At 43.0% G+C, this 13,850-nt stretch overlaps 1 protein-coding gene across 1 annotated transcript in view; it reads left to right on the forward strand.

Annotated features, from left to right (window-relative positions):
- ASIC1 (acid sensing ion channel subunit 1) overlaps nt 1-13,850 on the forward strand; it is an 85,322-nt gene that overhangs the window by 3,507 nt on the left and 67,965 nt on the right. Inside the window, exon 3 of the mRNA XM_075591905.1 lies at nt 2,016-2,211. Coding sequence (XP_075448020.1) covers nt 2,016-2,211 — 196 coding nt within the window. The remainder of the gene's footprint in view (nt 1-2,015; nt 2,212-13,850) is intronic.

Here is a 13,850-nt window from a genome sequence, read left to right on the forward strand (position 1 = left end):
AAAGAGGGTTCAGGCACCTTTGTAGAGAGGTTCCACATACCCATTACTTTCTCCTTTATAGAGAGAGGTCATACACCTTTTACCTCACCCTACAGGGAGGTATCATGTACTTCTTACCTTATTTTACCGATAGGGGTTATATACTTCTTAAGGCAGATCACACATCTCTCACTTCCTCCTCACATTGAGGGGTCACATCCCTATTACTTACCTCTGATGATACTCCCCAGTATGCTACAGTATTATTTGTGATCTGTATATCCACATTCACTCTCAATATTTGAACCCATTCTTCTGTTCCTTTTATTCTCTTCCCTCTACTCTTAATTTCATCTCTTCATTCATTTCTCACATCTCTCATCCCCAACCCCCACCCCTCTGGTCTTTATGCAATTTGTGGTTTTAGTCCCCTTTATTTAAGTGGAGCTGTTACTTTCAATAGGGATCAGTCTGTCTCTCTGCCTCTTTCTCTCTTTCTCTCTCTGCCTTACTCTCTGTCTCTCTCTCTCTCTGCCACTCTCTCTCTCTCTGTCTGTCTCTCTGCCTCTCTCTGCCTCTCTCTCTGCCTCTCTCTGTCTCTCTCTCTCTGCCTCTCTCTCTCTGCCTCTCTCTCTGCCTCTCTGTCTCTCTCTCTCTGCCTCTCTCTCTATCTCTCTCTCTGCCTCTCTCTCGCTCTCTCTCTGCCTCTCTCTCTCTGCCTCTCTCTATATCTCTCTCTCTGCCTCTCTCTCTCTCTCTCTCTGTCTCTCTCTCTCTGCCTCTCTCTCTGTCTCTCCTTGTCAATTTCCTAAAACATTTTCTCGCGTATCCAAGCCGTACAAAAACAAAATTTGAGGTCGAAACTTTGTTCCTAGCTGTACAAATCCACGCAGTATGCAATTTTAGTATGCAAATAAAGGAAACTCGCAACATTGGGTATCTACATGCTATTCAGTGAGCTACGAGGGAAAGTCCTGTCTCACAAAATCTCGCCCACCCAGCAATGCTGCGAGTTTGTGCATTTCTTGGAGAAGAAGAGAGAATGAGAGAAAGTGAAAAAGACGAGATGGAAATCCACAAACTCGCAGACCTGGGGGAGGCGAAAGACATCGCCCAATAAATAGATGTGAAAAGTGCATGCAAATTCCAAGTTTTTTGTAGCGATATTTCTGCATACAGTCTAAATGAGCATAGCAAAAACGCATGATTTTTATCGCATCAAATTGCATCATGTTTTTTAGACAAATCTCACATGAATAGGCCTCTATCTCTCTCACTTGCTCCCCTTCCATGCCTCCTTTCCTACCTCCCTATTCTATGCTCCCCCATCCCTCGTTCTGTACTTTGATCTTCTCTCTCACATCTGCTTCCCTGACTCCTTTGCACTCACTCATCTTTCTCTCTAGCTCCTTCATCATTATTTTTCTGGCTTTTACTGCTCCTCTCTCTTCTTTAATATTCTCCTTTTCCTATTCCATGTCTTTTCCCTTAGGCTGAGGCCCCGGTGTCGGTGCTGCACGCGCGCCTGCCAGGCTGGCGAGCGTGGCGGGGGACGCGGCCACGACGTCACCCGGCAGGTGCACCGTCATTGGCTGAACTGCCGGGGGGGAGTGGCCAGCGCTCCGTCGCGAGTTGTGAGCATAGATTTCCTGTCTTCAGGGAAATCTGTTTGCACAACGTGGCCAGCAAGGCAGCAAGCGGGCCCCGTCCCATTGAGAGGTGGCTCTTGTCCCTGCAGCGCCTGCCATAGCGGGCACTGCAGCAGGCAGCTGGGACCTAGCCTTATCCTCTCCTGCTCTCGCTACTCTCTGTATCCTATCTGTCCTTCTCACTTTTCCAATGTTGTCTCCTCCCCCCCCCACTCCATCTCTCCTCTCATTCATATTTCTCCCCCTCAGCTCACCTTACACACGTCTCCTTCCCTTCCTACCTCTCTTTTCCTCACTCTCACTCCTTTGTCCCTTCCCCTCCCTCACCTCTTCTGTTTGCTCTCTCTGATTGCTCACTCTTGATCTCTTGACTCTGCCTCTTCTCAGTTATGAGCTTCCGGACTCTCAGCTGGCAGATGAGAAGATCATGGAAATCCTTCAAGATAAGGCTAACTTCCGCAACTTTAAGCCCAAACCGTTCAACATGCGAGAGTTTTATGACCGCGCTGGACATGATATTCGTGACATGCTTCTAAACTGCAGGTTCCGGGGAGAGGAATGCACTGCAGATGACTTTACACCGGTGAGTAAGCTTCACAAGCTGCTAATTCTGCTGGTTTCTAATTCCTCCTTTGTGTTATTTCTTATGGGGGGGTCATGATCCTGAGTAAGAGGAGCGTCATCTGTGCTGTGCAGTTAATGTATAGCTGCCAGGTTTCAGCTTTGACCACAACTCGCAGAAGTTGCTGGGGTTCTAGGATGTGTGAATATGCTGGGTTAAAGGTATCTGTTTTCCAGATGAATGTTGTTATTTATCAAATGTTTTACCAGGAAGAGTTACCTCTCGTTATCAAGAATGACCTGGGCGCAGAGTTATGATAATACATGGTTAAATGAAATGAACGATGGTTATGCATTCAATTTACAGACATTTCATGGACAGTTAGAGATAATATATAATTATCTGCGTTTGTAATGGTTACAGATAAGATTACAATTGTTTTAGAAGAGGTAGGATAGGCCTGCAATGCATTGTTTTAAATGAGGCCCTGCCCCAAGGACTTTACAATCTATAAGAGAGGGTAAGTGATATCATAGGGGACAGGGGATGAGAAGGTTGGTGTGTATAAGCAGGAGCTCTAAATAAGTGTTCCACACAGTATCCTGATGAGATAAGCCAAGTGTCAGTGAGGCTGAAAGGTTCACCGCTTGGTATCAATGAAAGAGACAGCACACAGGTTATGCATCTAGTGGCATTTATTTAGCAACGGTATTACCAAAATGTATATGTGGTGATACTGAACTACTGTAGTATTGGCATTTCCCTATTGTGAGTAAACAAAACATATTTTTCAGCATTGCCTCTTACTCGGCAGCTCAGATAAGTTATCCAGCAGGTAACTTTGTGTTCTAGGGATCACAAAGTTACCAGGTTTAGAGATATAAAGCCGAAGAGTGCCGGCCTGACGAAGGGCCCACGGAGGCCAGAAACGTTGTATTCATTTGCATTCTACAAAAATGAAATGGCATAAGATTCACACCAAGCTTGAATGTCCCGCTTTCTCCTTGCAACAATTAAAACCCAGTGAGTTGTATCTAAATGAGTGCTGCCTTCTAATTGTTGCTATTTTTCCTATTACTACACAGTGTGACCGCTCTGTTTATACCTGTAGATGTAGGGACCAACTTCATTTTTCTTTTAATGTTTTGAGCTCTTTTGTGGTATAAATCTTTTCTCTACTGTGACCTGCAGAGTGCCGTCCTGCCGCCAAAAGAAGGTGCTCATACTGTAAATCCTTCTTAGGCTGAGGCCCCGCTGCACGCGCCCGCACGGCCACCTTGCTTGCCGGCGGCGCGTGCAAGTCACTGCACCGCAATCTGCGGTCTGCAGCTGACTTTTTTTGGCGTGGGGGGCGTGGCCAAGACAGGACGGGGGGGCGCAGCCCTGCGGATGTCACAGCCCCCCTCTGCAGCTCCCCACAAACCATAGCCGGGGAGAGACAGGGAGTGGATCTGTGCCCCGTCACCACCTCTCCCATCAGCAAACACGGGGAGAGGGGAGCGCAGGATATGGGGATAAGTCTGTTGCAGTCCAGCCTCCCTCCCGTAGCCGCCTCCCTCCCATAGCTCGACAGCTCCCCTCCTCCCCTCCTCATTGACTGACTGCCGCACCACGTGACGCGTCAGAGCTGCAAATCACTAGGAGCTTGCAGGTCCGGCGGGCTGACGCGTCAAAGCATGCAGTCATCCCTGTTGGAAGGAGGCAGCGGGGACCAGCACTCTTGAGGTAAGGGGCTGGTGTCCCACGCGCACGCAGCCTCGCTCGCCGCCGCTCACAGCGGGGCCTCAGCCTTACTTACTTCTTCTGACTATCCTTAGGAATTCCCCAGTCCACAGTCTTTTCAGGGGCTGCATCAGAAACACGTGTATGGGACAGCAAGGCTGTAATCATGGAACACTCATTCTGTTCACTCTGTGATTCCATCCAATCCAGACTCATCGAGCAACATCCGTTAAAGTTGCAATAAAGTGACAACACGTTCTCTCCCTCCCTATTCTATATAATAACCTTCACTATCATTCACTATCGTTCACTATCATTCACTATCATAACAGATTTTTTTATGGATTTTAACAGTTTTCCCCCCCCATAATTTAGGATATGTTTAAAAGCTTTTCCAATGTAATCCATATGCCTAATCTCACGCTGATAAACAGCTCCTATCTCAGAAGTATTGAGTATAAGTATATACAGTACTAAGGATCGGCAGGCTCTCAGGTTTGAAATCAAAAGTTTGAAGTTTGAAGTTTAAATAAATACATTTGGACAAATCCTGCCTATTTTGAGCTATAGGTTGACACCGGACTGAAGACAGAATGCTGCAGACATTACAATGTTGCAGTGATTCGAGCCTGAGTCCCACAGCAATTAAAAAAAAAAAAAACAATTACAACAGCGGCTGATTTAAGCCGCTTTTTAACGAAAATTTCCATTAACTTTAATGGGTCATTTCAGCCGAAAATGGCCGGATCGGCCACTTCCGCGAATATAGAATAAGCCTCATAGTTGCAACTTTAACTCACAGTTCAAAAGCACCTCATTCCAGTCCCAGACCTTCTTAGCAATACATTTGTGCACCATGCACCCAAAACATTAACAGATGAGGAAACATGCCTCTCTCGGTCATTCACCCATCGTTTGCTTCTGTGCTATTTAGGTTGATTAATAGCCATGGCCGTCATATTTAATAAGCTACAGGAGGCTCTAGTGGCTACGTTAATCAACTTTCTTACATTTGTAATTAAATCGTTAGCCTGGGAGGGCTACGCCACCTCCGCTCTGGCATCAACTCCTCCTATCCGCAGTCCCTCAATCACTCACTGATTAAAGGGTGCAAAATCGGTGCAACCAGCTTGATGCATTGATGCTGAGTGATGCATAATCGAAGTGCAGATCCAGGTGACAGGAAGCTTGCCTGGATCAATATGCCCCTACAGTACTGATTCCGATACATGACGTAGGACTGGGGCCTTACAGAGATGAGCAAAGGATCTGGGTTTACAACAGTGCCAGGGAGTTAGCGGTACGACTTCTGGCACGTCCCCGTCATAACGCGACTGGCGCCCGGATGCCGATCTGGCTGACCTCTCTATCACAGCCCAATACGCCACCTAGAAAACGAGCAGGTTCCTATGACATAGCAGGAACATCATAAGGTTAATGTGAAGGTTAAAAGACCTGAGAGAAAAAACTTTAGGACCTGGGCTTGTACACTATTAAATAATGAAGGGAGAGCGGGAATATGATGAAAACGTTCAAATACATCAATGAAATACATAAGTAAGAACAGGAAGCAATTAACACAGAAAAAAAAGTATGTTCTTAAATAAGAGGCAATATTATAGAGCTGAAAGTGTAGACTCGGGGGAGAAGTGAGAAAGTATGTCTTCATTAAAAAGGTGGCGGAAAAGCCTCTTAGCTGAGTTGGCAAAATAATTCAATAATGTTTGGGGGGGGGGACGGACACATGGGAACTGCACAGATGAGGAAAAAAGAGAACAAGCTGAAACTCTTAAAAGGTTTGGAGCCACAAAGCAAGTATAAAAGAGCTAGGCCAAATGGTTATCTGCCGCTAGCTCTATATGGGGTTGCTGAGCAAGAATTCTGATTTAAAGTCTGAACTTTGTCTCTTTATCTCCCTCTGGCTCTTACAATGATAAAATGAATGTTAAATCATTTCTATCTTTTCTGGCTAAGCTGTCTGTTTTCATGGCTAAACTGACAGCCCAATAATTAACTTTTGATGCATTGTGTGAGCACTTTCCTAATTCTACCCCCTATATCCCTAAATTGCAGTTGCCCTGAATGTAAAGGTACAGTCCATTCTAGGACTAAAAGAAGTGGTTGGCACCTTGTACAAAAATCAGGCACACATAAGCATCCTAAAAATGTGTTTCAATTAGTTTATAAAATACAACAATAGGTGCACTCACAAACTGCCTCGGGTGCACAGGAACGCCCTGTCCTATTCCAGTGCACTTTAGTTTAAACGAATTACTAAATTAGGAAAAACCCGCTCTCCAGAGGTCTTGGTACATAAACCAAAAGTGTTCTTTTATTGTTGGATGATCAACGTTTTGGGTCTGTCTTGGACCTTCGTCACAGTCGGTTACACTTAAATAGTCAGTAAACATGGTGACCTGAGACATGGAAGTGGTTTATATCTTTTAGTTCTCCCCCCTCCCCCTTTTGTGTTATATGCTGTACAGAAGTTAGCAAAGGCAAAGCACCCTCTCTCCTACCTGCTTAACCTTCCTGTCCCTCTATCAGGGAGAGTGCGAGAGGAGTTTGATTATACAACTGACTGACTATAACTCTCCCATTTATATGAACTGAACATTCTTCTTCGTTTCCAAAGAAACCAAAACAGACAGATTTTGCTTTAAGTAGGATTAAGTCTATTTAAGGCAATATTCAATTGTCGAGTTGTTTTAAAAAAATGTTGGGTTCTTTTTGTAAACTAACAGGACTTGCCCCTTTAAGGAGAAAGTTATTAAATGTCCGTAAGTGGTAAACAGTTTAATGATAACTGCTAAACATAGAGGCCACATATTTGTACCAACTTAGGGCCAGATTCACAGCGCTCCCTTAACTCAGGGCTCATAGCGGGATGTTACCTAAATCAGTGACAGATGTTATTTTCCCGGAGGTTATCACATACCCACAAGGCTACAAAAACAACGTCCGTTGTATATCTCATTAGTACAGGCTTAACCTCAATTTAACTCGCGTAACTGAGATCGGTGGGTCAGGCCCTCAGACGTGATCGAGCTGAAAATGTTGTGGTTTGTTTGTGGCATTAAAATTCCGCAGGGTTTAAAATCTTATGTGAAAATTACGTCATTGACAATAAAGTTATGTTCAAGCCATCACAAAGACAAGAAAATAGAAAGAGCGCCGAGATCCAGTTTGATGTATGAGATGTATTCAAATGAAGTCCTTTGGACAGGACTGCATGATGCAGAAAAAAATATATAACAATAATACAGAAATACAAAATAGCAACTTGCAACATGTTAAAAAGGGTGAAAGCGAGAATCTGCAGGACCTGCATATTTGGTTATACCTTGACGTTCGTATGCAGGCTTATTACGCTTTGGCCAAAGAGTTTAACTAAATAATTATTAAGTAAATATTATTATTGAAGTATTTAAACGTTATACTTATTACCATATATGTTTTGTCAATTGGATGTAGCATTGGGCACCCCTGTCTTTTGTTGTATACATTTGCCATACATTTGCCATGCTCAGTAGCACTCCTTTTGATATATATATACAGTGGTCGACAAATCACCAAAAAATCTACTCGCCGAACAAAAAAATCTACTCGCCACCTAGTACCAAACGTGTGTTGCATGGGCAAATAGGCGCTCGCCACGATGTTAAATCCACTCGCCCGGGGCGTGCAAATGTATAGGTTTGTCGAACACTGTATATATATATACATACAGTATATACACAGTTGTGTGAAAAGAAAAGTACACCCTCTTTGAATTCCATGGTTTTACATATCAGGACACAATAACAATCATATGTTCCTTAGCAGGTCTAAAAATTAGGTAAATACAACCTCAGATGAACAACAGCACATGACATATTACACCGTGTCATGGTTTATTTAACAAAAATAAAGCCAAAATGGAGAAACCATGTGTGAAAAACTAAGTATACCTTATGATTCAATAGCTTGTAGAACCACCTTTAGCAGCAATAACTTGAATCGTTTTCTGTATGACTTTATCAGTCTCTCACATCGTTGTGGATAAATTTTGGCCCACTCTTCTTTACAGCGTTGCTTCAGTTCATTGAGGTTTGTGGGCATTTGTTTATGCACAGCTCTCTTAAGATCCAGCCACAGCATTTCAATCAGCTTGAACTTGGATTTTGACTGGGCCATTTGAACACCTTGATTCTTTTCTTTGTCAGCCATTCTGTTGTAGATTTGCTTGTGTGCTTGGGATCATTGTCCTGTTGCATGATCCAATTTCGGCCAAGCTTTAGGTATCAGACAGATGGCTTCACATTTGACACTAGAATACTTTGGTATACAGAGGCATTCATGGTCGACTCAATGACTGCAAGGTTCCCAGGTCCTGTGGCTGCAAAACAAGCCCAAATCATCACCCCTTCACCACCGTGCTTGACAGTTGGTATGAGGTATTTGTGCTGATATGCTGTGTTTGGTTTTCGCCAAACGTGGCACTGCATTATGGCCAAACATCTCCACTTTGGTCTTGTCTGTCCAAAGGACATTGTTCCAGAAGTCTTGTGGTTTGTTCAGATGCAATTTTGCAAACCTAAGCCGTGCTGCCATGTTCTTTTTAGAAAGAAGAGGCTTTCTCCTGGCAACCCTTCCAAACAAACAAGACTTGTTCAGTCTTTTTCTAATTGTACTGTCATGAACTTTAACATTTAACTGAGGCCTGTCGAGTCTGAGATGTAACTCTTGGGTTTTTTTTGCAATTTCTCTGAGCATTGCACGGTCTGACCTTGCGGTGAATTTGCTGGGACATCCACTCCTGGGAAGATTGGCAACTGTCTTGAATGTTTTCCACTTTTGAATAATCTTTATCACTGTAGAATTATTGACTTTAAATTGTTTGGATATGGCCTTATAACCCTTCCCAGATTGATGGGCAGCAACAATTGCTGCTCTAAGATCATTGCTGATGTCTTTCCTCCTTGGCATTGTGTTAACACACAACTGAATGCTCCAGACCAGCAAACTGCTAAAACTTCGGCTTTTATAGAGGTGGTCACACTTGGCTGATGATCAATTAATCAAGGGCATTTGATTAGCAGCACCTGTCTGCTACTTGGCATCTTAATCCCTATGGAAGCAGTAAGGGTGTTGTAAGAGACGTGTTCAGAGGTACGCAATGGAGACCGTTTAAAGTGAAACTTAAATTAGGCTTTATTGCGCCAGTCCCTTTAACACATCAAAATTCTTCAAATTAAGCAAAAGAAAACCTACTCCACTTTGGAGAATATCTACACATGTAGTCCAGCCCTCTTTAACTGGGTGGTTAGCTAAGCTATTAACCAGCCCCAAATATATAAACATATATACAGATATATAACAGTCCCATAAGAAAGTATTATCTGTTTCTTGTAGCTGTAGGGAAAGCCTCTCTGCTCTCTTGGGTCAGCACCTTTGTGTGCTAAGGCAATGTCTGTCCAGGTATAGAGTTCTGGTCCCCTTGTCTTGCTATTAGCATACAGTCCAGTCCTTCTGCAGCTCAAGACATCTGTTCCTCTGGTCAGTCCAGTGTGGACTAAGGAAAAATCTGTCTGTCCTTCCTTGGTTCAGCCCCCAATTGTGGGACTCAGGAATCCTCCCTTCCTGTCTCAGAACAGGCTATTTCTGAGAAAGCTCTAATCAGCCAGTTGGAGTTGGTTAATTGCTGGTATGCAATTAACCAGCACACTGCTGGATTAGAGGCAAGTTTGTTAACAGGGATAAGTCCCTGTTACCGGTGTACTTAGTTTTTCACACATGGCTTCTCCATTTTGGGTTTATTTTTGTTAAATAAATCATGACACAGTGTAATATGTCATATGTTGTTGTTCATCTGAGGTTGTATTTACCTAATTTTAAGACCTGCTAAAGGAACAGATGATTGTTATGTCCTGATATGTAAAACCATAGAATTCAAAGAGGGTGTACTTTCTTTTTCACACAACTGTATATATACTGTATGTTGTGGTGGGTGTTAGAGTTTGAGCTTACTGGGAATGTGTGTGTGTGTGTGTGTGTGTGTGTTAATACATATCATACATCAAACTGGTTCTCAGTGCGCTTTCTATTTTCTTGTCTTTGTGATACTTTGTGATCTCCCCTAAGGGGGCTCACTATACAGGATATCTTGGAGTACTCATTCTGATGGCTGCACGGGAATTACAGTATATATTACATATATGGGACAGCACCAGCGCGGACTTCATTGCTTTTTGTTATGTTCAAGGGAGATTCACTAAACGACAATAAGCAAACAACCACAGACATTGCACTTCATACAGACGTCCAGATCACACAAAGCAGTTTTGACATCTAGCAACATTTTAAAGTTACAATTCTGTTGCACATATCGCTAAATAAATTGCCTTAAACACAACAATTGCAGTTAATAACATGTTTAAAATTAGAGAGTTCGGGGTGTGTATTGTATTGTATGTCTTTATTTATATAGCGCCATTAATGTACATAGTGCTTCACAGTAGTAATACGCAACAATCATTTAACAAATAATATAAATAACAGGTCATGGGAATAAGTGCTTCAGACATAAAAGTAACATTTAGGGAGAGGAGTCCCTGCTCCGAGGAGCTTACAATGTAATTGTAATGAGTGTGAATGAGGAACAGTCAGCAGTTAATAACATGTTTAAAATGAGAGAGTTCAGTGTGTGTGTGAATGATGCACAATGAGCTATTTTAAGTCTGTGGCTTGTGAATGATGTCTGGTGGATGATCTTAGTTTATAAATACTTGGATATCTTAACAAGGGCATTATTGAGGGTGGAATAACTTGCCACATCGGGGAATGGAACACCATTCTCTAGAATAATAAGGGGCTACTTATTAAACTTAGACAGTGCTGATCAGTGATTGGGGCATTATCGCACAGAAATTCCCTGTCTACACATGCACATAATGTGTCACTGTGATTCCTGTCAAAATGCACGACAGTGATCGTTCAATGACAAATGCTGCACTGAAAACAAGAATCTCTCACCAAGAAATCACGCACACACACAAAAATTACTCACCCAGAAATCATGCACACACACAATAATTCCTCACCCAGAAATCATGCACACACACAATAATTCCTCACCCAGAAATCATGCACACACACAATAATTCCTCACCCAGAAATCATGCACACACACAATAATTCCTCACCCAGAAATCATGCACACACACACACAATAATTCCTCACCCAGAAACCTGCACAGAAAACAATCCTCTCTCACAAGGAATCAGGGTTATGTAATGTAATGGTGGTGTATTGCATTTCTAGATCTATACACATTATTCAGAGGGTTGCCTGTTTTGTTGTCCTGATATTAGGCTCTTTTCTTACTGCAGAACTTCATCAATTTGTCACGATTATTATTAGCAGGGATGAGAGATTCCTTTATACAGACTGCTTTCCTTCATCCCTTGGTGTTATTAGAGGGAATGGTATTATGGATTTTCTTGTTACTCTTTTCTATTTCTGTGATACAATGGCAAATGTTTTTTTGCCGTCTTGTCAATGAAACCTTTATATTTGGCATCAACTAATGTTGGAACGTGGCTGTGAGAAGGATTTGTTATCTGGCTTTGTCTCTAGATCTCACTCCCTCTGAAAATCTCTTTCACTTGCAGAGCAGACTTCTAGATATTACATATCATACACTGTCTACACAGAGGCAATCTACGGGCTGTCTCCCACAGCCCCTGTGTGTCTCTCTTATGCTACGGCTGTCTCACACAGCCCGTGTGTCTCTCTTATGCTACGGCTGTCTCACACAGCCCCTGTGTGTCTCTCTTATGCTACGGCTGTCTCTCACTTGATGGATGGCTGGTAATTTCCCCCAATCAGCTCGGAGCTGATACAGTGCCCGCCTGCAGGTGTGACGGAGAAAATTGAGGCTATGCATCAAATCCAGTCCAAATACAAATAACTTTGCTGTGAGGTTACAGGGGCCTGTGTGTGTGTGTGTGTCTATATGGATGTGGATGTGTGGATTTGTATCTGTGTGTGTCAGTATGTGTGTGTGTATGGGTGCGGCTATGTACAGTATCTTTGTATGTGTGTGTGTGTGTGTGTGTGTGTGTGTGTGTGTGTATGTGTATGTGTGTGTGTGTGTGTCTGTATGGATATGCATGTGTGGATTTGCATCTGTGTGTGTCTGTATGTGTGTGTGTGTATGGATGCGGCTATGTAGAGAATCTGTGTGTATGTGCGTGTGTGTGTGTGTGTGTGTGTGTGTGTGTATGGATGTGCAGCTATGTGTGTTTCTGTATGGTTGTGGATGTGTGGATTTGTATCTGTATGTGTGTGTATATGTGTATATGGATGCGGCTATATACAGTATCTGTGTGTATGTGTGTCTGTATGGATATGCATGTGTGGATCTGTATCGGTGTGTGTGTGTGGTTTGTGTCTGTATGGATGTGCAGCTGTGTGTGTGTGTGTGTCTATATGGCTATGGATGTGTGGATTTGTATCTGTGTGTGCCAGTATCTGTGTGTGTGTGTGTGTGTGTGTGTGTATGGATGCGGGTGTGTGTGTGTGTGTATGTGTGTCTGTATGGATATGCATGTGTGGATTTGCATCTGTGTGTGTCTGTATGTGTGTGTGTGTGTGTATGGATGCGTCTATGTAGAGAATCTGTGAGTGTGTGTGTGTTTCTGTATGGATGTGGAGGTGTATCTGTGTGTATATGGATGCAGCTATGTACAGTATCTGTGTGTATGGTGGTCTGTATGGATATGCATGTGTGGATTTGTATTGGTGTGTGTGTGTGTGTGTGTGTGTGTGTGTGTGTGTGTGTGTGTGTGTGTGTGTGTGTGTGTGTGTGTGTGTGTGTGTGTGTGTGTGTGTGTGTGTGTGTGTGTGTCTGTATAGATGTGCAGCTGGGTGTGTGTGTCTGTATGGATGTGTGGATTTGCATCTGGGTATGTCTGTATGTGTGTGTGTGTGTGTGTGTGTATGGATGCGGCTATGTACAGTATCTGTGTGTGTGTGTGTGTGTGTGTGTGTGTCTGAAAGAAGAGCTGTCTGATCTAAAACTGGGATTTATCAGCTTGAAACTAATTGCGTACTCTCCGAGTCTCTCACGTTCATCCTGACAGAGGCGGACTGAGTAATCACTGTAAAGCTACAAGTTCTACCACCTCTTCCTTCTCTTTCTCACTTTTAACCCTACTCACTGCTGCATGGTCCAACAGCACAAGGAGAGAGGGAGCAGAAGATGCCACTAGATGGAGGTGCTGATAAACCCTTCATTGGGCGTGAGGCCACTGCCCACTGAAAAGGTTAACTGTTCCTCAGCCCAGTAGTCTAAATTGTGGTGATTTTGAATAGTACCAAACTCAGACCTATCAACCCTCAATGATTTGGAGTCAGTCTCACTGGTTTTAGGCATCAGCTGCTCACAGACTTCATTTAAGTCATTTTCCATTAAAATCCAACTATTTTGATCCAAAGGTCAACATATCACTGATTTTAGTCTCTAGAGGCTGGCAATCCTACAATTTCACTTTAGACTAAATGATCTATTTAACAAGACAAGCTTCGGGCTTTGTTCTTACAACATAATCCTTTTAAAAGCTGGGTAAAAAGTAGGGTTATGCCGCTTTATTTATCTGTATTATGCCTCAACACAATACTGCTACATTTTGTCATTTACTTCTCTTTCCTCCAGTCCATTTCAGGGTCTCCTTCCTGGTCCCTGAGTTCCCTTGTTTTCTGTCTCTCTTATCTTTCTCCTCTTCCTTCCCATCCCTCAGCCACAGTATCAGTACTTGGGAAAGGAGGCTGCTTCCTGTAGGGGATTGCTCTACAAGTCTGGCACCCCTAAAATAGGTGGTCCTTAAAGATGACCTTTTTAAATATGCAATTCAAGTGAATTATCAGCACAATTCTTGTTTTTATTTATATTTTT

Source organism: Ascaphus truei, chromosome 3 (genome assembly GCF_040206685.1).
Source record: "Ascaphus truei isolate aAscTru1 chromosome 3, aAscTru1.hap1, whole genome shotgun sequence".
NCBI classification, from domain to species: Eukaryota; Metazoa; Chordata; class Amphibia; order Anura; family Ascaphidae; genus Ascaphus; species Ascaphus truei.